General features: G+C 32.7%; 2 protein-coding genes across 5 annotated transcripts in view; one reads left to right on the top strand and one right to left on the bottom strand.

Moving 5' to 3' along the window:
• Positions 1 to 45: 45 nt before the first annotated feature.
• On the bottom strand, positions 46 to 18,007 carry LOC148619019 (uncharacterized). 3 transcript variants are annotated; one of them, XR_015921508.1, is made up of 8 exons: positions 17,935 to 18,007; positions 12,801 to 12,848; positions 12,376 to 12,447; positions 11,038 to 11,455; positions 7,278 to 9,611; positions 6,501 to 6,734; positions 676 to 4,608; positions 46 to 619 (listed from the first exon to the last, which is right to left on the bottom strand). XR_015921508.1 is itself a non-coding variant. In XM_088578499.1 (7 exons), the coding sequence occupies exons 1-7, from the start codon at positions 17,950 to 17,952 to the stop codon at positions 4,499 to 4,501; spliced, it is 3,234 nt and encodes a 1,077-aa protein (XP_088434625.1). In that variant the 5' UTR covers positions 17,953 to 18,007; the 3' UTR covers positions 46 to 4,498. The 3 variants fall into 3 exon arrangements, 2 of the variants coding, with proteins under 2 accessions (XP_088434625.1, XP_088434626.1); XM_088578499.1 differs by having other exon boundaries at positions 46 to 4,608; XM_088578500.1 differs by having other exon boundaries at positions 46 to 4,608; positions 12,376 to 12,444; positions 17,935 to 17,994.
• Positions 18,008 to 18,244: 237 nt separating this feature from the next.
• Positions 18,245 to 21,009, top strand: part of LOC148619018 (maternal embryonic leucine zipper kinase-like) — a 33,829-nt gene continuing 31,064 nt past the window's right edge. For both annotated transcript variants that reach the window (XM_088578497.1, XM_088578495.1), the window contains exons 1-3: positions 18,245 to 18,329; positions 20,308 to 20,413; positions 20,762 to 20,847. In XM_088578497.1, coding sequence (XP_088434623.1) covers positions 20,353 to 20,413; positions 20,762 to 20,847 — 147 coding nt within the window. In that variant the 5' untranslated portion in view covers positions 18,245 to 18,329; positions 20,308 to 20,352. The remainder of the gene's footprint in view (positions 18,330 to 20,307; positions 20,414 to 20,761; positions 20,848 to 21,009) is intronic.

Here is a 21,009-nt window from a genome sequence, read left to right as displayed (position 1 = left end):
GAAACACAAAATTATGCCCCTTATTACAATATCAAAAGACAACAATTTTAGTAAGTATATTTATTCTGAAACTAAAAATTTTATAACATATATAAAAATATCACAGTCTTTTTTTTGAACACATCTGGTGACTTTATGTTGTGTATGTGTAAATGATTAATAATGACATAAATGTTGTATGATGTGTAGTTATGTGTAGAAACAGTTTAGTTGTGATTTGTAATACTGGATGCTGAGCCTAAATACCTTTTAAGTCTGTCTGTACACTTAATGGGTCCTCTTTATAAGATTTTACATGTAATATAATGCAACTGAATTTATATTATTGTTAAAGTGAGAAACTTTTACAGACAACAATTTTTTTTAATGTTACATAATTTCTTATTTTAAACAGCCTTGTAATGTAATTGCCTTGTATTCTCTTCATAGTGTTGAAATGTCTATCTGTAAGTATCTCCATCAAAATCTAGAACATGATCTGTAAACATCAGGGTCACAAGTCTTCCTTAGCATTCCATAGCCCTGCATATGGAAACTTACAATGTAGATTCCATTGGTATTTTCTATCACAGGCTTCCAAATGTGAAGGCAGAAATAAACTAATATAATACCTGATCACCTCTATGTACAGAATCAGTATGCATGCTGAAATGAACTAATATAATACCTGATCACCTCTATGTAGAGAATCAGTATGCATGTTCTTGCAATAAGAGAAAAACAATATCAAACTTTCTTCTTCATTCAATTACAGTAATCATTATATATATATATATATACAATACATTAATCTTTTTAACAGATTCAATTCAAAGCATAAGCATCAACATAGCTGCAGGCTGACCTTACATAATCATGACTCAATAATTCTGACAAATGTAATCATTACTTGATCATAATTCTGACAAATGTAATCATTATACAATGATGACTCTGACAAACGTAAGCATGACTCAATGATTATTCTGACAAAACATTATCATGACTCAATTATTCTGACAAAACATAATCATGAGGTCAATAATTCTGACAAAACAAAATCATGACTCAATAATAATTCTATCAAAAATTATCATAACTTGATAATAATTATAAAGATATTCATCATAACAATGACTGTATTTTACATACAGAAGACAAAAGATCATGTATCGTCCTTATTCCCAAAATATTGCAGTATTAACAATTAATTATGTATTATGGTTTCTAATGTCATGTAGTAACAGCAGGGGTTAGGAAGAAAAGAGGCCATGTGCCATCTCTGGTTGGAAATGTCCCTCCATCTAAAAGAAATCTGCATGGTTTCTTAAAAAATGACCCCTTCAGATTGTAAATATCTTCGAAAAATCCTGAAAATGGACCCTTCTTAAAATTTCTTTTCCAACACTGTAACAGTTGTGTAGACACTATATTTTAACATAACTTAGTTTGCTGAACTAAATGATCACATTACTTTTCACTCATACCAAATGGTTCGGCTTTGCCAGGGGGTTACCTATTGTGGATGTGTGAGCTTTGCATAGGGTATCACCTAATGTGAATGTGTGAGCTTTGCATAGGGTATCACCTAATGTGGATGTGCGAGCTTTGCCATGGTTCATCTATTGTGGATGTGTTAGCTTTGCTGAGGGGTCATTTATTGTGGACGTGTTAGTTTTGACAGGGGGTATCACCTATCTGTTATGGATGTGTGAGTTTTGCGTAGGATACCTATTGTGGATGAGTGAGCTCTGGCAGGGGGTGGGGGTCATCTATTGTGGAGGTATTAGCTTTGCCTAAATATCACCTATTGTTGTTGTGTGATATTTCCACATGACATGTCTAATGATTAATTTAATCAAAAAAATATGTTGCAGCACTATTGCTTTAACTGCCTGTGAAAAACGTAAGCTTTTGCTAAAAAATTATAAATTAAAGGCAGATTCAATTAACCCTCAAGGTTGATACTATTGGAATTACTGTAATTCACTTGTGTAAGACCTCTTAGGACAGTCATTTGGCCCCATCTTTGGAATTTCTGGACCCTCCCTGTATGTGCACATAATACATGTTGGCAAATTGGCAAATATTTAAGCAATGTGACTAATAATGTTATCCTAAAAATAGGGTATGTAAGTCCGTCACATGACTCCATGGTTTCATGAAAATGTGTCCTCATCTACCATTCAAATGAATGGAGATTCGTCATTAACATAAAATAGAAAATTTTGCATTGTGATGCAGCCTTTAAATTTCCTGGAAGCAAACAACAAAATGCAGATTGATCTTCAGATTTCAATACGGTCTACATCCTAAATTCCAGAAGGGAAACTGAAACGAGAACGAGACTTACAAACCCCATTATATGGATAAGTAATATTGCATACAAACTGAAAAAAGAATACCACATGAAATATCAATGTGTTAAATAATATTTTTGGACTTAATTAATTGCTGATCAATACAAGCGTCATTACCTTAATTTTTGAGAAAACTGTCCCAATCGCGTAGCATGATCAAAATTATTATACAATATATGTCATTCTAATTTTTATAGTAGTCATATTTGAAGATTCATAATGTAATCTCTGCCTTACTTGTACAATTCAATATACTAAATATTTAGATAGCAATATGGTGGAATCAGAGAAACATAATATCAATATCTTCTAAAAGGTATTGAGTAAATGTATAAAGATACAAACCAGAAACAATATAGATATTTCATCATTTCATCTTTTACTTCAAATATAGTAAACAAAAAATCTACCTGGTGATGCTGGAAAATACTGACATGGGGGAATAAGACAATAATTTCTATATTGAAAATTCTATTAGTAATATATTAGGGGTTTACAACACATAGATCATAAGCTGTGATCAATCTGTCTCTGTGCTCTCATGTCTCTTTCTCCAACATAAAGAATACTTTTTGTATGTATATGATCCAAATAAAATTCAAATTTATTATTAAAATAAATAATTACAAAATATGATTTAAAACAGACATTTTCTTTCTCTGTTTATGCATTTTAGAAGATACAACAGACAAAGGTCAGTATATTATATCTCTGTAGCCATTATAAATCCATAAACTTATAAACAGATGAAATAACAGACCCATGGAGATAACAATCACCATACATGCCTTATATGAGATGAACAGGGATCTATGGTGTAAGAAAGAATTGGGTGAAGTACTACCAGAGGGAATATCATCAAAAATACTGTGTATGGTATAACTTTAATTTTATCAAAGAGGGTACAAGATATTTTAATCTGTAACAGCCAAATTTTCTTCATTCAAATAAAACAAATACAAGTTTATGACATTTCTATTAAATATCTTTCAACAGTAAAAGTAATAAAAATACAGCATTTCGTAAAATAGGTACTGAATGAATGTACTTCAGATTTAAGAGGGGGTAGTCTCATAACATTAATTCATAGTATAAAGAAAATCACTTCATCCAATAAAATTACAGGATTTTGCCTTAATTTTGTTTATCAATCATTTTTATCAAACATGTAACAATATTTTAGAATATATATATTTTCTTGTACTTTATAATGAAAAGTGCTGCCAGTTAAGGGATGGGTGATGTATTAGAAATGACAAATTCCTGATGAGTAAGTACTAACAAAGATGAAATATTCAAGAGATATGAAAGGATGCCACATTCCATTACAAATTACTGTCCATGCAAGGCCTAAAAGGGTAGGCAGAGGTATTAAAACCTCCCTCAGCCAGTATTATGAATTGCTATACCAGATTTCAAAAAATGAAAATATATGTTTATTAAACCATTCCTAACTCAACACCACATCACATGGGATCTTAAAATATTCGAAGTTGTACATAACATGCTAGAGTTACATTGTCATGATTCAAACTTAAAAAGGTAAATGCAGTCCATGCAAGGTTGCAAGTTTCCTTCCAGAACTGTACAGAAAGTTCTTCATGCATCAAATAATCCATTTCCTACCAGTAATTTGTGGTTTTTGGTTAAACTACTCAAAGGGTAACTTCAAAGCAGGAAAAACATTTCAGACAATCAAAAGCTATCTAGTAATGTTTAGTTTTCTTTACTCCCTCTCTAAAACATTAAAACATTTGTGAATAATGTACATAAAAGCTGACTTTTCTTTCATGTTTAAAGTTTTTAATAGTTAAGGGTAAACTATTATAGATAAGTATATTTGCCCCACAAGTGCCAAAACAACTTGTTTCAAATGCTAATAGTTACAGACTGGAAAACTGTCTAAAAACAATATAATGTCTAAAATTTTCAAGTTCTTGAGCAAAATAATATTTATACTGTCTTACTTGACTCTTGTAATAAAACTGAAATTAAGGGAACCATTTTGTCCTACAATAGAATTACTTCCCTTTGAGCAATTTAACCAAAAACCACAAATAATGACTTATAACCATAAATTGGCAAATCAACAATTACACATCAATATTGTATACAGTTTAGTACATGTTTATTATAACATCACAAAAATCTGTGACCTTTCATCCAAAATGTTCTTTGTCCATCATAACTTCATGTTGTCTCCTTTTAATGGCTTCATTCTTCTGCTGAATTTTTTTTATTCTCTCTTCAAGATCATTACATTCAAATCCTAAAATTAGCCAATACATATTGAATGAAATTAATTCAAGCTTCAAACAGTCACTTCCAAAACTTTTTGGTCAATACCATAAGCTTATTAAAACAAATATGTCTTAAAATGTTTGTCTTTGTCACAGTGTTTCCCTACCAAATGTTACACATACTTAAAGAATAGTTGTATTGTTATGTGTAACGGTTAAAATAATTTCAGTGTCCACTGCACAAAATGTACATGTAAAAGCATAATGTAATGGACAGTATTGGCAATTAACAAAGCTGTAGTGCCTGTAACAAGCCATCCACCATATGTAAATATGAAGATAAATGGCAGTACAAACCTTGATTAACCCCAAATCAAACAGGAAGTTGATATCGGACAGAAACTAAAATCGCTCACAATGTATGCCCCATCTATATAAAGCAACAAACCAAATTTGAAATGAATCCATCCATTGGGAATTAGGGAGCCAAGACAATTGTGATGAAATTTAGATGGACAGACAAGGTGATTCAAATATTGAACCCACTCATTGAGTGAGGTATAATTTCAAAGCAGGTCCATTCAATCATTTTTAAACTGCAAGATGTATTTATACAGGATACTCTAATAGATCTCAGTGGATGAAAGCAAGCTTTGATAGCAAGTTAGAGGGTCTCAATGACCGCAACGAGCTGAAATTTGATTATCTAAAACTAAAGTTGTCTCAAAGCAATTTTATGGTTCACACCTTAAGAGTGTATCACAGGGCTTTTAATACCATTACTTGACTTTAAAATTCAGCAGTGATATAAAAAAAAACAGTGATATTGGTTTTGTTTTTCCAAATAAAAACCCTGTATCAAAACAATGACCTTGCAATTTATTTTCTGGTTACTAGTAATTACCTTATAAAATAAAAGTCTTATCAAAGAATCTTGGAATACAAATTTTGTGAAATTCTGTTAAGTAGTTTGAGAGGAATTGACAAAAAGAAGTCAAACAGACAGATGGACAGACACATCAAAAACATTATACCCTCCTCAACTTCATTGCATGGGTATAAAAAATATTCTTCATGCAGTCAAATTGTTTAGCTGTTGCACATTAATTATTCTAACCACTGCCTGAAATATGGATGGCATGATCAGTGCTGGCTATCCCAAAAATGGGTCATTGCCATGAATTACTTTACAAAATTACTGCTTGATTATAGAAAATTAATGATGAAACAGAAATATACAAAAGGTAAGCTGAATGATGCTCACAAAGTTCATCCCCATCCCACTCCATTTGAAAACAAGCACCTTTTGACATCAAAATTCATTTGAATTTCTCAAATAAAGTTCCATAAGGTTTTGGAAGAGTAATGGAAAACAGTGTCCCCATACACGTGTTTTCATAAATGACTAAGTCCATTGTTAAGGATCAAAGTGCCCAAAAGAATTATGTAAGAAAGATTCTGTTAGTTCCATTAAATCCCATTTAGTGGTGTTGGTACTCCTCAGCATAACGGATATGCAGACATATCGACACCCATATCACTATACAAGCCTATCTTTTCAAGCTGCAGGATAATACAATTTTTGATTATAAAGTCACAAAGTTAATGCTAAAAGTTGTCCAGATAACAATCATTTTTCATACCAGAACAGTTAATTTAGCCTTCCTATTTGTTAAAAGTTATATTCCTAAATCATTGATACAGCCAGTCTGCTTTGCATTCAAAGCTGTGGACATGTATTTGTAAAAGCACCTAATGAGGTCTAGACAACCCATATTTATTGGTCTATTTCACATAATGAACTTCTGATAATTGTTTAAGACAAACTGTTGATGTCTTGTACTTTTCTTTGGTCCAGCCTATATCTTAGATAAAACAGCTACACATGCTACATGCATGGATACTCTATGTTTTAACAAACCTGATTTAGACATCCTTCCATTGTTGTCGTCAAAGGATCTACGCCTTTCCACCCTGCTGCCAATAGATGACTGTATTCTCTGTCTCTCATCCATCCTGGGTTTTTTAGAAGGAGGATAATCATAATCATTGATATCAAACTTTTTAGATTTTGTAAGTATCTTCCCATCATCTGAATGTTGCTTGCCAAGTCTTTCATGAACAGATAGCTTAGCTTTCTTTGAAGGATTGTCATCTAAAATCAACACATAATATACACATACATGTATATTAAAAAAATAAGGCAAATTAAACTCAGATAAATAGTCCAATAGGGCAGGGGGGAGTTTGATACAAATGTAAAAGCCTGATTGGATATTGTTCCCATTTTGAAGACTATGTAAATGCTATTATTGACTAACATTCGAATATTAGCCCAAATACGATAAAAACTGCCAATACAATACAAAATACAAAAGTGAGCCAATACAGGATTTAGCCATCCAATACCACTTTTACCCATCCAACACATCATATTGGACTGGTAAAAATCCACATTGGCCTAGCATATTGGTCCTCCGGTACATATATTGGACTTCGGCTACACCTCTGACCAATAACTATGCCAATATGAAAAACCTTGCGCAATAGTTCTATAATATTGAACTTAAAGACTTTATTCCTTTTTTATCTATAATAGTGTTAAAAGTAAGCTGAAGTTCAAGAAAATTAATAAAAAAAATTAAAAGGGATACTATGGTAATATAAACAACTTTAAGTTGCATTAAGAAATACTCACATTCATTGCAGGTAACAGATACACTAGGACCATTTGATCCATCTCTAGTTCCCCTAAGTTTTCCAGTTGTTTTAGAGGCCTGATCTTCAACAGACATGGAGTGAGGTGGTTTGTTAATTGACCTCCCCTTTACTTCAGTTCTAATACAATCATCTTTTGAACTGGTGTCAAATTTGCGACCTGGTCTTTGACTAGAAAATTGATTATCTTCATCATCACTCATTTCAACAAAAACTTTATTTCTATGTTGTTTAAACCTGCTTTCTCTCTGTCTCGGACCAGGTCTGTTATCCCTGTTTCTATCATGTCTATTAGCAAAATCTCTAGGTCTTTCTCTATTCTGCTCTCTCTCTTGTTGCAATCTCTGTCTCCTTTCTCTTTCAATATCCTCCTTCATTCTCTCGGATTTTCTAGACTTTTTATTCCGCCATGTTTGACTATCAGAATCACTTTCACTGTCACTGATTGAACTGTCAGATCTACTGTCACTATCAGAAGCTTTATCTACTGACTTTTTAGGGATTATCTTTTTTTTCACAACAGATTTTTTATCAGTACTACTCATCCGTCTTTTTTTTGGTGATAATGGAATTGGACTTCTCTTCCTTTCTTTCTTTTCTATGACTGGAGATTTTTTCAACTCACCTGACTTTAAAGTTTTTTTCTTTTTCCTAACATCTTCACCAAAATTTGTCTCCTTTTTTGTTGTTTCACATTTTGATAATTCTTTCCCCTTTTTCTTCTTAGATTTATCAACAATCCCTTTCAGAGAAATTTTCTTTACATCTTGATCTGCCTCTACCTCTTTAGCTGCTTCAAATTTCTTCTTTCTTGCCTCTAATTTCTTGTTTACATCAATGTCATTAGTTTTATCTTTCTTTAAATTTGATAGTTTACCTTTGATTTTTCCTATATCTTTTGAGTGATTTTTAGACATAGGTGACCTTGATCTTGATTTTCTCTTTTTCAATGGTGAAGGAGACCTTCTTTTGTTAACAGTATCAAGTCTGTACTTTTTTGGAATCACAGGAGATTTTGACCTTGAGTGACCTCTAATCAATGGCTTCCTGACTGGAGATCTTGATCTTGACTTCTTTCTGTCATCACTATTTGATCTTTTTCTCCTAATTGGAGAGCCAGACCTGAAAGCCCATTTTAATACAGGGGATGTTGAGCTCTCTTTTTTCACAACTGGGGGTGACTTAGTCTTTCTTTTGATAAATGGAGGAGATTTTGACTTTCTTTTTAAGGGTGGGGACTTTGATTTTCTTCTTATAGGCATCAACTTTTTTCTTCTTGGTGAAGGAGACCTTGATATCCTTCTTCTGCAGGGTGGAGAGAAGGATCTTGATTTTCTTCTTCTAACGGGTGACATTGACCTAGATTTTCTTAAAAGTCTGTTTTTGCTCCTGGAATCTCTGTGTTTTTCTAAAGATTTTGAACGTGACCTAGACTTTCTCCTGATTGGAGAGCCGGATTTAAAGCAGAATTTTCTAACAGGAGATTTAGACTTAGAATTCTGTCTAATAACATTTTTCACTTGTTTCAATTCTTCATCAGTTTTTTTCATGTCTGATTTTGGCTTAGATATTACGTTTTTCTGAGATTCACCTACACCTTTCTTCATTTCAGTCTCTAGCTGTTTACTAGGTAAGGATGGTTTAGAAGCTTGAGTAGTTACTTTTGAATTAGAAGACACTTTTGTATCCTTTTTTGTCTGTTCTTTTGAAGCAGGCATAGGAATATTTCTAATATGATCCTCTTTGACAGTTTTACAATCAACAGGCTTTTCTAAATTTTTATTCTGTTCACTTTTAGATAAATCCTCAATTCTCCGTTCCAATTCAGAATTCAGTTTAGAAACATGCCGCCTAAATTCTACTTTTACAGCATCAATGATCAAATTTTCACTTTTCTCAGTTGAAGCTTTTAATATGGAACTATTATTTTTAACCTCCACATCACTTTCGTTGTCACTTTTAGAGGAGAATGAGGAGGAGGATGAAGAAGACGATGATGCAGATGAAGAACAAGTTCTTGATGGTATATTTTTAGAAGGTTCAGATTTACATTCTCCATGAAATTTCTTTTTGTCTACCTTATTAATAACACTTTCCTGGTTTGGACTTATTTTCACATCATCAGAACACAAAGACTCCCTTGAGTACTTTCTAGATCTTGATGAATAGTTAGTTTTCTGCTCCTCATCAGAATCATCTGAATGAAGTGGCAAGATTTTTCTACGATTGTCTTTATCACCACTGTCATCATCAGAACTTTCAGAATCACTCTCTGAATTAGAATCAGATTGGTACCTTGAAAACTTGTCATTACCTGTAAAATAAAATATATACTGCATATGACATCTAACACATAAAATAAACAAATGTTCCAGAAGGATGAAAACAAAAGAATTCTAATACTGTGTTTTAAATTTTATTAGTGGGGTATTTATTTTCATGGTTTTTGTTGGCAGAGAGGAACCAGGAAAATAAGAATTCAACAAACCATCAACTCTGATAGAAAGACTTGTTTTTAATCACAGTATCAAATACCTGGTATGAAGGAAGAAGTCATATCGAGAAGCCGATATTCTGTCACCCCTTTATTGTTTAATTAAAGGGCTTACCAATGTTTATTAGTGCATATTTGCTTTGGGGCAACCTGAATTGTAAAATGTCCATATAAACCATAAATATCTTTTAAGTTATAATTGGTATTCTTGGATGTTTCCATCTCCCTACATGTACTAGATGTCATAAAAGTGACATTGGGAAAACTTTGGGTGTTACCATCTCTGTCAAATATAAACTTAAAGCACCTGTTGTTTTTTTTTCATTCAAAACAATTTTGACTTACTGGAAGTTTTACTCATAATCAGGGAATTAAAACTATAGAAATAATATTTCTGTGGATGTATTGTATGTATTTCTTCCATTCATAATTAAAATTACTTTGTCTCAATTTGAAATGTTGTGAAATATGCATCCTCAAAAATAAATGCCTTCAAAATGTTTGTTATGAATTGTCAGGAAAAAAGTTTTACTTAAGCTATTTTAACCAAAAATACATCATTTTTTTGCTTACATTGACCATGAACCATGAATTCAAGAACCCAAATGAAATGTTGTTTTTTTTTTTTTTACTTTAACCATGAAAATTGATACCAATTGACACCAATGAAATTAAATGAAATGTAACTTGCATGACCATAAGTTTTTTGAAGTGAAGGATTAAACTGAAAGTTCAGCAGCAATGGCTACTAGAAGTAAGTTCTATTGGGCTTTTGTGAAGCATATCCTTGATTAGTTTCAAAATTTAGTACCCAAGTACAATATTATATGACTTTATTCACTCTTTTTACATATTACTTCAGTGTTTGTGAAATTGGTTTAGAGATTAACAGACCGAATCTCACATTTTGAACTTTTCTTTTATTTGAGCAACTCAAAAAAATTTTTTTGTAGGACCGGAGGCGTTTAAAATTACCAGACACATCCATCGATCCTGCAGTGTTTCGTTTTCACTGTTACTTGGAGCATATGTCCTTGTGTGCGTAAAGTAGTTACCTAAGTGTAATTTTATCTATAATTGTATGTATCAGAGATGATTTAAGGAGGAACAACAAGTAAGTGGAAATTGACAAAACTGGGAGTAAATGAATAGTTAAATAAAGAATCATTATGGTAAAATCCAGATTACAAAAAATGGAAATCCGCCAAAAAGCAGAAGAAAATAATCCCTGATGTGTAGAACTGACCTTTAGGTCTTGGAGGAATAGAGGACTGACTGTCTTCATCAGTTGAAACCCATTTATCTTGTGGTCTAAGTAGTAATGGTTTTGTCGATTCTCCCTTCACATGAACCCTGTGACCTTTATCGGATGTACCAGTATCTTTCTTATTTGCCTCTAGAGGAATTGTGTTTATAACAATTAAGTTACTTGAGGTATTACTAGACTGGTTTTGCCTCTGTCCACGATTCTGTTGTCGACGGTTGTTAAAGTTATTACTGCTGTTGTAGTTAGAATTACTTTTGTACTGATCAACTTGGGTAACCGAATAACCAGTAGAAGGTCCAGGATACTGAGAATAGGGTTGTTGACTATTAGAAAAGTTAGATTTCTGGTGTTGTCCAAATGGTGGATGGGAGTAACTGTAACTTGATGGAGGTAAACTCTGGAAATCAAAAGCATAAGAACATGTATATAATAGAGAATTAATGTGCTAATACTCAGATTTTTTTAAGGTTTAATTGTTAACAAAACTTCCATAAAAATAGTCAAGTAAATCAATAAACTATCATTAGAAAAAAAAACATTTATTTACAAAAGGTGAAACAATACACAATGAAATGCTTTGTAGGGCATGGCTTTATACAACATCAGAGGTTGAACCTTGAATATGGCACACCATTTAAACTTTATAGCTTTAAATTTTGATAATGATTAGACATTTGACCAGAACCGAAGTGGTCACTTAGAGATAGACCCCTTTTTTCGCCCTTTAAAATAGGAGTATAATATCTTAAATCTATACAAACCTTCTTTTTGTGGTATGGAACCTTGTGCAATTTAATAGTAATCCATAAACTTTCTGCACTCTAGTTATTGCTGGGAAACCAAGTAAATGTTCTTTTCTCCCAAATACCTGAACAGTTAAAGTCAATATACCAAAAACCAATCCCAGTCTCATAGAGGTCCATAAACTTACAGTTAAAAATGATGTGTCAAACTTTAAAAAAAAAGTCAAAACTTTGGATAACCAATCTAATTAAAATTAGACCTACCAATTGTTCCATGTATACATGTAGTGACTGAATGGAATAACTGATAGGTCTAATTTTAATTAGATTGTTGGACAACTGGAACAAGTATGGCAGAAGTGCCTTCACTCCAACACATTTACTTCAGGTGACTTGTTCTCATTTCAATGAATTGAGATGTTTTCAGTCTGCTTGAGACAGAAAAAATCCTGTCATTTTTTTATTTTAATGACACAGGAATCAAAAATTAAGTACCATAGAAATTCACTATATTCTTAGTCACAAAAAAAATTTATAACCAAGGAAATAGATAAAACCCTAGTAGGTTTAATACCTTAGATGAAGTAAGATTACTCTGAGCTGTGTGTGTTGTCTGTGTCTTGTTCAAAGCGCCATCTGGCTTCTTCTGAAAACAATGAATAACCATGAAATAAAAATGTCAGAGAAATTAACCTCTCAACTCAAAATTTGATCATACTTACCTGACATTATCAGTTTATCGTAATTTCAAAAAAAGATATAATCTTAATAAATGTCATTGGACTGACAAGGATAGTTTGAAATGTAACAAGTCTTTCAGTCAAATTTTTTGTTCCAAGATATAACCATAAATCATAGGGTTTTAAAGCCACATGACTTTCATTTTCTAAGAAAATATCTTGAATTTTTCTAACTGTATGGTAATAACTTGAGAATGTCTGCTTGAGAACTCAGGATTATAACTATGCACCCAACTAGTTTTAACAGTTGTGTACTTACATTTTTCATAGAAGCCAAAGCAAGCATCCGCAGTGCTTCCAAATCATCCTGAAAAAAGTTCATATACATGTTAAATAAAATCTTTAACAACTATTTACAAAACAGTTTAACTGGACTAACTTAGCAGGGTGCAGCTTGATACAACCAGAGAGGTTGAATTCTAAACAGGACATGTATAAACACACAATTCATGCTTGATACATCTTTGTGACAAGAATTGAAGTGGTCACTTTTTGGTATTTATTTTCTAAGTGGTTCAAGTCACAATCTTCAAAATCAAACCCCAATCTTCCTAGGGAATAGCACTTTGTGGTACAATTTTAAAGAGATCCATTCACTTTTACTCAAGTTATAATATATCAGTCAAGAAAATGCTTGTTTCTGATCCCTAATTCCTTAAATGGATCAAGTCAAAGCTCTTAAAACAAATCCCAAACTTCCTTTGGTGATATATAACACCTTGTGTTATAAAGGAAAATGCCTAGCTCCTACTCGTAAACAGTTCAAATCTAAACTCCCAAAATCAATCCCAGTGTGACCTTAATGGTATGGAATACATGTATTTTGGAACAATATTACAATAATTCATGTGTTTTTACTAAGGTATATACTAGTAGTTAAATTCTATGAAATGTTTGTTGAATTAAAATTTCAAGGTAGTCCTCTCTCAAATTAAGTAGGCATAGGAATACTGGACAACTGTCAAGTGTCAAACTCTGGTCATAAAGATCACTATTTACATTAACACAAGGACTTGTTTCACACATTTTCTGTCAGGCAGATTCTTTTTTCTTTCTTTTTTTTTTCTTTTTTTTTGACTGGTTGAATAGATATGGAGTTTGAAACTGTTTCAGATGTAGAAGATTTATATCATTTTTTTTCCCAAGACAGTGTAGACTGTACTTACCATGCTTACATGTATGGTACAGAAAGAGGCATACTGTGGCTGAACAAAGACATAGTTGTACCACTTTTAGAGTGGTTCTAAATAATTTATTATCTATAAGAGATTTTTGTTCCATTCTTTTGTATAGTGAGTGGTAAGCTCTATCACTTTAAATGCAGAAAAATAATAAAAATTCCTTAAAAAAAAGATTTACTGCCACCACCATGTCAGTAATCAGTCTTGGTTTGTCTCTTTCTGTAATATACCAAGACTCATTAAAGGGAGTTGGCACATCCTTTGTTCTATTTTTGTATTTGGATGTCTACATGGATGTACAAAAACACTAATTATTCTGTCGTTATAAAATGTATGCAAGATGAAAGAGTAATCAAGGGCACCAAGATTCTTGCAGAAATCAAAAGAACACAATAAAGGGACAAAGAACAGCCAGGGAAAAGAACAAAACACACTGCAGAGAACATAAAATAAATTAATATGTACAAAGAAACAAAAGTAAATGAGTAACTCGGATTCCACTTAAAACTGGGAGCATGGACCAGGTGCACCAGTAGAGTAAGCGTCATTTGCCTTTCTAGAAACATCCACCCAATTGCTCATACAAAGTCGTCCAGGGTAAACAAAACAAGAGGCTCCCTGGAGCCTGAATTGCTCACCTTGTTTAATTTTGCCTTTCAAGGGTAATAAATTTAACATGAAGTTGTCCAGCAACTTTGACTCAAGAAGACTTTGGTAGGACTTAACATCAGGACCATTTAAGCAATTGAAAGTTTCTATCTACATGTGTATCATAGTTTTCAAGATATTGGCTGAAAACTGTAAAAAAAAAAAAAACAAAAAAAAAACAAGAGGCTCCCAGGAGCCTGAATTGCTCACCTGGTTAGAATTTTGCTTTTCAAAGGCAATAAATTTGACAAGTTGTCCAACAATTTTGACTCAAGAAGTCTTTGGTAGGACTTATCATAACATCTTTTCAACAATTGAAAGTTTCTTTTAATCTATCATAGTTTTCAAGATATTGACTGAAAACAGTTTAAAAAAAAAGCCATTTTTCCTCTTTCAAGGGCAATAACTCTTACAAGGAGTCATCTGACAACTTTAAACCCTGAAGACTTTTGTAGTCCTAATAATATGTATGATTTCAGCTATTGAAAGAATTTGGCTAAACCTAACGGTTTTGGAGATATATGTGAAAAACTAGTCTGACCCCCTATGTTCTATTTTTAGTAACGGCCGCCATGTTATTCAACGAATCAAAAATCCCCACGTCAGCTCTATGCAGGATACCCTAAGGACCATTCATACTAAGTTTGGTTTCAATTGGTTACGTAGTGTCAGAGGAGAATGAAATAACATTAAAAATAACAAAAATCGTTGAAAAAGGGAAAAATTCCACCATGGTTTAACAGATTAAAATCAAAATTTTACAAGAGATAGACCTCATCATGCTGAACACTTTTACTCGTGTCAGAATTTAGCTAAACCTAACGGTTTTGGAATTATATGTGAAAACTACTGTCTGACCCCTATGTTCTATTTTTAGTAATGGCGGCCAGGTTTTTCAACGAATCAAAAATCCCCACCACAGGATACTCCAAGGAACATTTATACCAAGTTTGGTTCTAATTAATCAAGTAGTTTCAGAGGAGAAGAGTTTTGTATTATTGTTAACGACGACAACGGACACCAAGTGATGGCAATAGCTCACCTGGCCAAAGGCCAGGTGAGCTAGAAAAACCTGTCATTTTCCCAATTTCAATGGCAATAACTCTTACAAGGAGTCGTCTGACAACTTTTATCCTTGAAGACTTTTGTAGTCCTAATAATAAGGATCATTTCAGCTATTGAAAGAATTTGGCTAAACCTAATGGTTTTGGATATACATATATGCGAAAAACTACTGTTCTATTTTCAGTAATGAAGGCCATGTTTTTTGACGTATAAAAAATCCCCACAGCAGTTCTATGCAGGATACCCCAAGGAACATTCATATGAAGTTTGGTTTCAATTGGTAAAGTAGTGTCAGAGCCAGAGCAGAAGATTTTTTAAAGAAATAACATTAAAAATAGCAAATAACATTGAAAAAGGGCAATACATGGCTTAATGGATTAAAACGATAATTTGACCACAGGCAGATTTCATCATGGTGAACACTTCTACATATGTCAGGCTTTGACCAAACTTAATGGTTTTGGAGATATATGTGAAAAAAATACTGTCTGACCCTATGTTCTATTTTTAGTAATGGCAGCTATGTTTTTCAACGTATCAAAAAAACCCATGACAGTTCTATGCAGGATACCCCAAGGAACATTCATACCAAGTTTGGTTCCAATTGGTCAAGTGGTGTCAGAGAAGAAGAGTTTTGAAAAATTGTTAACGACAACGACGGACGATGACAGACACCAAGTGAAGGCAATAGCTCATATAGCCTTTGGCCAGGTGAGCTAAAAAGGACAGAAAAACTATGAAGCGTTCAACAAATCAATTTGCATGGTGCAGATGAATACAGGGTAACGTGAGTTCATGATGATTACCATAAAACTTCTGTAGTGATGACTTCAATCTTTTAGCAACATAACCCTGTTCCTGAAGCCTAATTGAAAGAAGTCTAGCTAGATAACATCCTTCAAATGTTAACGTGGAGATACCACTTTTGAAGGACCCTAGGGAAGATGACATACAGATAGAATCTTAGAGATTATTCCAATATGTTATAGTGTTTGGGTAGAAGGAATACTTATAGAAATCTTTGTATAAACTTGCCTAAATTTATATTGGCCTCTAGTGAGCCTATCTGCTTGTGTGAGCATATTATTTGTAACTTCCACTAACCCACCATTTATCTCCCATATAAAGTAAAACAAGCCTTGCTTTTGTTCTGCGAGATTGAAGACTCTCCAGATTAAGGGTGTTTATCATGCTAGTCACTGCACCTGGTGTTTTATTTGTGTAGTCATTGAAGACATATCTTGCAGCTTTCCTCTGAATCTGCTCAAGCTGGGCAATTTGGTTTTGTTTATATGGATCCCAAACTAGTGAGGAGTACTCTACGATCGGATGCACAAGAGATGTGTATGTAAGGCTTTTAACCTTATGTGTGCAGTGTTTTATTGACTTTCGCCGTTATATTGTAAATATGTGGACCCCAATCAATACATTTGCTGTCTAGTACAGTCTCAAGTATGTGGTTATGCAGTTTATATTGAAATGAATTTGGTTTATCTTTTTTAGAAATATTTATGACATAGCATTTCTCTGGATTAAATTTCATTTGCCATTCTGATTCCCACAGTTCAAGATTTGTGAGATCCTTTAGTAATTCAATAAATTCACTTATTTCATTTGTTATCCTGTATAATAAATAGTTGTCAGCGAAAAGACGAGCTTTACTAGATACATGCTCTAGCAAATTGTTAATAAATAATAAAAATAGGGTAGGGCCCAATATGGTACCCTGTGGGACACCTGAATCTACAGACAATTTAGAAGATTAAATGCCATTTAAGATGACCTGTTGTTTTCTGTTCAATCAAAAATCTTTTATCCAATTAAGATTATTATTTCCAATTCCATAATAGTTAATTTGTTTATTAACCTTTCATGTGGCACTTTATCGAAGGTCGTTGAGAAATCTAAAAGAAGTGCATCTACTTGGCTGCCTTCTGATAATGATTTGGTTATGTCCTGAACACAAGTTATTAGTTGCGTTTTGCACGAGCGTTTACTTCTAAAGCCATGCTGACAATCACTTAAATATTATTTATGTCTAGATGTTTCATGATGTTACTTGTTAATACATGTTCAAGGATCTAACAACAAATAGCTGTTAAGAATACAGGCCTATAGTTTATAGCGTTATGTTTGTTGCACTTTTTAAAAATGGGTACTACACTAGCCTGTTTCCAGTCTGCCATTTGTGAAGATATTTAACCCCTCTAGCTCAGGGTTAAATTATGGGGCATAAATGACCAGCAAACAATGATAAAATAGAGTTTTCGTGATTTATTTCTTAACCGTATATATTTACTTGCACGGAACAGAATACAGTGCAACCGTGCTCACAGTCACATACAATGACTGACTATCATGATATGCAGCAATGTCATGTTAAAAATGCAGCTCCTATTGCTACACTCCTTTAGTCAAAATCGTAAATAATAAAATATTGCAAGAGAGAGTACACATTCAATGGTTAAATTGCATTTTCCTTCTCCACGAGATACAAACCTCATCGTCGGAGGCCATTTCGGAATTTCTTTTACTTGTTTAAAATACTAGAGGTTTTCCGGGTATACTTAACAGACGTACAAAAGGACAAAACAAAATGCTAACACGGTCGTAAACAAATTAATATGGAATTTGTAAAATTATAAATTTAAATTCCAATCTTTAAACTTTTAATGAATTATACTTACATAAATGAAATATAAATCTTTCATGATTAAAACAAATTACTGAATGCAATATTGTCCTATAACCAGGATGTACCTCATTGTTTTTAACATCCCAATCTTCTTCAGCATTTTGACAACCTCCAATTTATATCGGGGACGTTGATTGGTCGAGCATCTAAAGGTGCGAGTTTTGAACATCTTCAACTTAGATTTACTGAGAACAATAATGTAAGTTTTGAATACTGAATATTTGAAAATTATATATCTGGAAATTTTATTTACTTAAGTTGTGCATACACCACGAAACCGCGTGAAATCTTAATATAGTATGCCTAATTCTTCTTGCTCTCCATATTACTATACACTTTCTGTGCTTACAGTTACAGAGTACAGTGAGCTACACAGTCACAGTGCAAACACTGTGTTTACACTGCACTACTTCCGAGTTTTCCATTTTAATGACATTGTAATTCGCATTTGCCATTTACATTGAATCTACATTGAGCATTACTTACAATGAATGGAAATATTTGTATTGATCTTTATGCTACTACATGTAGACTGTAGTACAGAATTGGAAAGACTAAAGCACTCATAAAAAAATTCAAAGTGAATTGCATTAATGTCTCCTACCTTGTGCGAAAGTGGGGGATGTAGAGTTTAGCTTTGTGTATGAATCTCTTGAGAGCTTATGTTGTAATATGTACTACAACCCAACTTTAAATAATAATTACTTATTGCTCTAATCCTCTATTCAAACAAAATATTTGTCATTACTTGAAAGCTTTTGTACTTTTTCATAAAACTTGTGCCTGATTCAACTATTCAGGAAAATGTGAGATGCATATTAGATTTTTTAAATCAGTTGGTCTAAGTTCAAGGACAGATGCACTTTAAGAAATACATAATTTTGCAAAATTTGTTATCTAGGACATAACTTATGAATGTTTTTTTTGTTCTTTCATAAAACCTATACCAGTTAACCACTTAGAAAGGTGGGAAGACACTTTTAGATTTGTACTGCACGAATCAAAATCCAATTAATTGTTTTCAGTTTTAAATAAAAAGTAAAGACGAGATATAGCTCTGTTATTCTATATTATTCTACTAATCACTAAATCTAAGTATAAATGCGGCTACATAGTATACGGTATTCAATTAACATATAGCATCAGTTCATTTTTATATTATAAAATTTCACTACTTAATATAACTTGTAGAATCCTTAAAATTATATCTAAAAACCCAAACCCAAAAATTAACATCAATCCTCTTTTATATCCCCCAGACTGCAAGTGCTTTCTACAATTCAAAATAATGAATATGCATGAGCAGTTGGGGTGTGGCATAACTACCATGCTTATCATGAAACGATAAGCCAATCTGAATTGATTTGATTTCACTAACCAGTATCAATTACACAAATATAACAACACCTACTGATTCTCTGGTCAGGAAGTCAATGTCTGCAGCAATGGGAGTATGCAGGACTTCCTTTTTGCAATAATTTTTTTTATTTAAGAATGATGTTATACTTATTTCATATCCCTTTTTGCTTCTTTGTTATAAATAAAAATAGTATAAAATAGAAGACATCTGCTCATTGGGTAAACATTTAATTTCCATTTGTAAAACCTATCAGGTGACAATATTAAAGACCTAGACCAAGGAAATATTACCTCTGATTTGACTGGTTGACTAAGAATCAAATTACAGTGATATGATTTTCTGTGGATTTAATAGCAGATTTTTTGCTTTTACAAATTGGACTCTCACTGTTACTATTCTTTATTTACATGTACATATTCTTCAGATTTAGCCATATTCTGCTTCCCTCTTTATTATTCTTTCTCATCCCTGAGTATGATGTGACAAAGTTGGATGACATGCCTTCTTGCAAGCTGTACATGCAGCGTATAAAATAGTCTTGTCCAGTGTGTACAATAGAGGTCTGTTTTATTGTTCTGATATTTTCAGCCTGAAATGCATGATACATGTATATCTGCATCAGATATTGTACTGCAATCAATCTGTCAGTAAATCAGTAATCTGTTAACTTAACAGTAGTACTCACATGGTCATATATAGTACAGAAGTATAAATATACATGTAGTTTTTAATTATTAAACTACACACAGACTTGCAGCAAGTTTTTTTTCTGAAAAGACCTTACTTGGTGATGGTCAGTGTCTTTTTTTTATTGCAGATGACACAATAATTATTTGCAACACTTCAAATATCAACAAACAACATGACATCACAATACGCTGAATTGCGTGGATTGTATCATTTGCGGGAGACTATAGGATCAGGTAGGTCTGCTTCAGTATTTACTACAGTGTTTTCCATTTGAAATTTAAGATTAGTTTGCTGAATACCTTTTCTTCAAACAATGTTGTCAATTAATACTCTAGAATGCTGAATTTTAAAATTTGATTGTTCCTCACTGATTAAATGTTTTTTGGCAAAATTAGCCAGCCACCAGACAGAATTATATTTATCTGCTGGCATTCTGGATTAGTAGGTCTGAACACCTAGCTTGGTTTTAAAAATTGTGTCGATTTGATGAGAGTTGTACGAAGCACGTATGGTGATATGCATGTATGGTATTCAGTCTGATATTAAACGTTTTTAAATTACATGTATTTGTTTACTTGCAGGTGGTTTTGCCAAAGTCAAGTTAGCTTATCATGCACTTACAGGAGAAAAAGTTGCTGTTAAGATCATGGATAAAAGAGCTTTAGGGGTAATTAGCCTTTCAATGCATGTTTGCTTTGTTAAATATTTTATAGGTTGATCCAGCAGCCTACAAAAAATCCATTGAGACAATATCAATTTTGCAACAAGAAAATAATAACACTTTAAGTATGGTTCTGCCTAAAGACCAGGTAGGGGGTGATTCATCATA

Source organism: Perna viridis, chromosome 4, assembly GCF_037379345.1.
Source record: "Perna viridis isolate PV_CMFRI_1.1 ecotype Kerala chromosome 4, ASM3737934v1, whole genome shotgun sequence".
Lineage (NCBI taxonomy): Eukaryota > Metazoa > Mollusca > Bivalvia > Mytilida > Mytilidae > Perna > Perna viridis.
The sequence above is the reverse complement of the archived record's forward strand: the minus strand, read 5'-3'. Positions and strand labels throughout refer to the sequence as shown.

Bases quoted from the DNA above. Each gene is read 5' to 3' on its own strand.
- LOC148619019 (XM_088578499.1), bottom strand. The intron at 12,448-12,800 runs GTAAGTACACAA...CATTGTTTTCAG, and splicing joins CTTTGGCTTCTATGAAAAAT to AAGAAGCCAGATGGCGCTTT. The intron at 9,612-11,037 runs GTCAGTTCTACA...TTTATTTTACAG, and splicing joins TATTCCTCCAAGACCTAAAG to GTAATGACAAGTTTTCAAGG.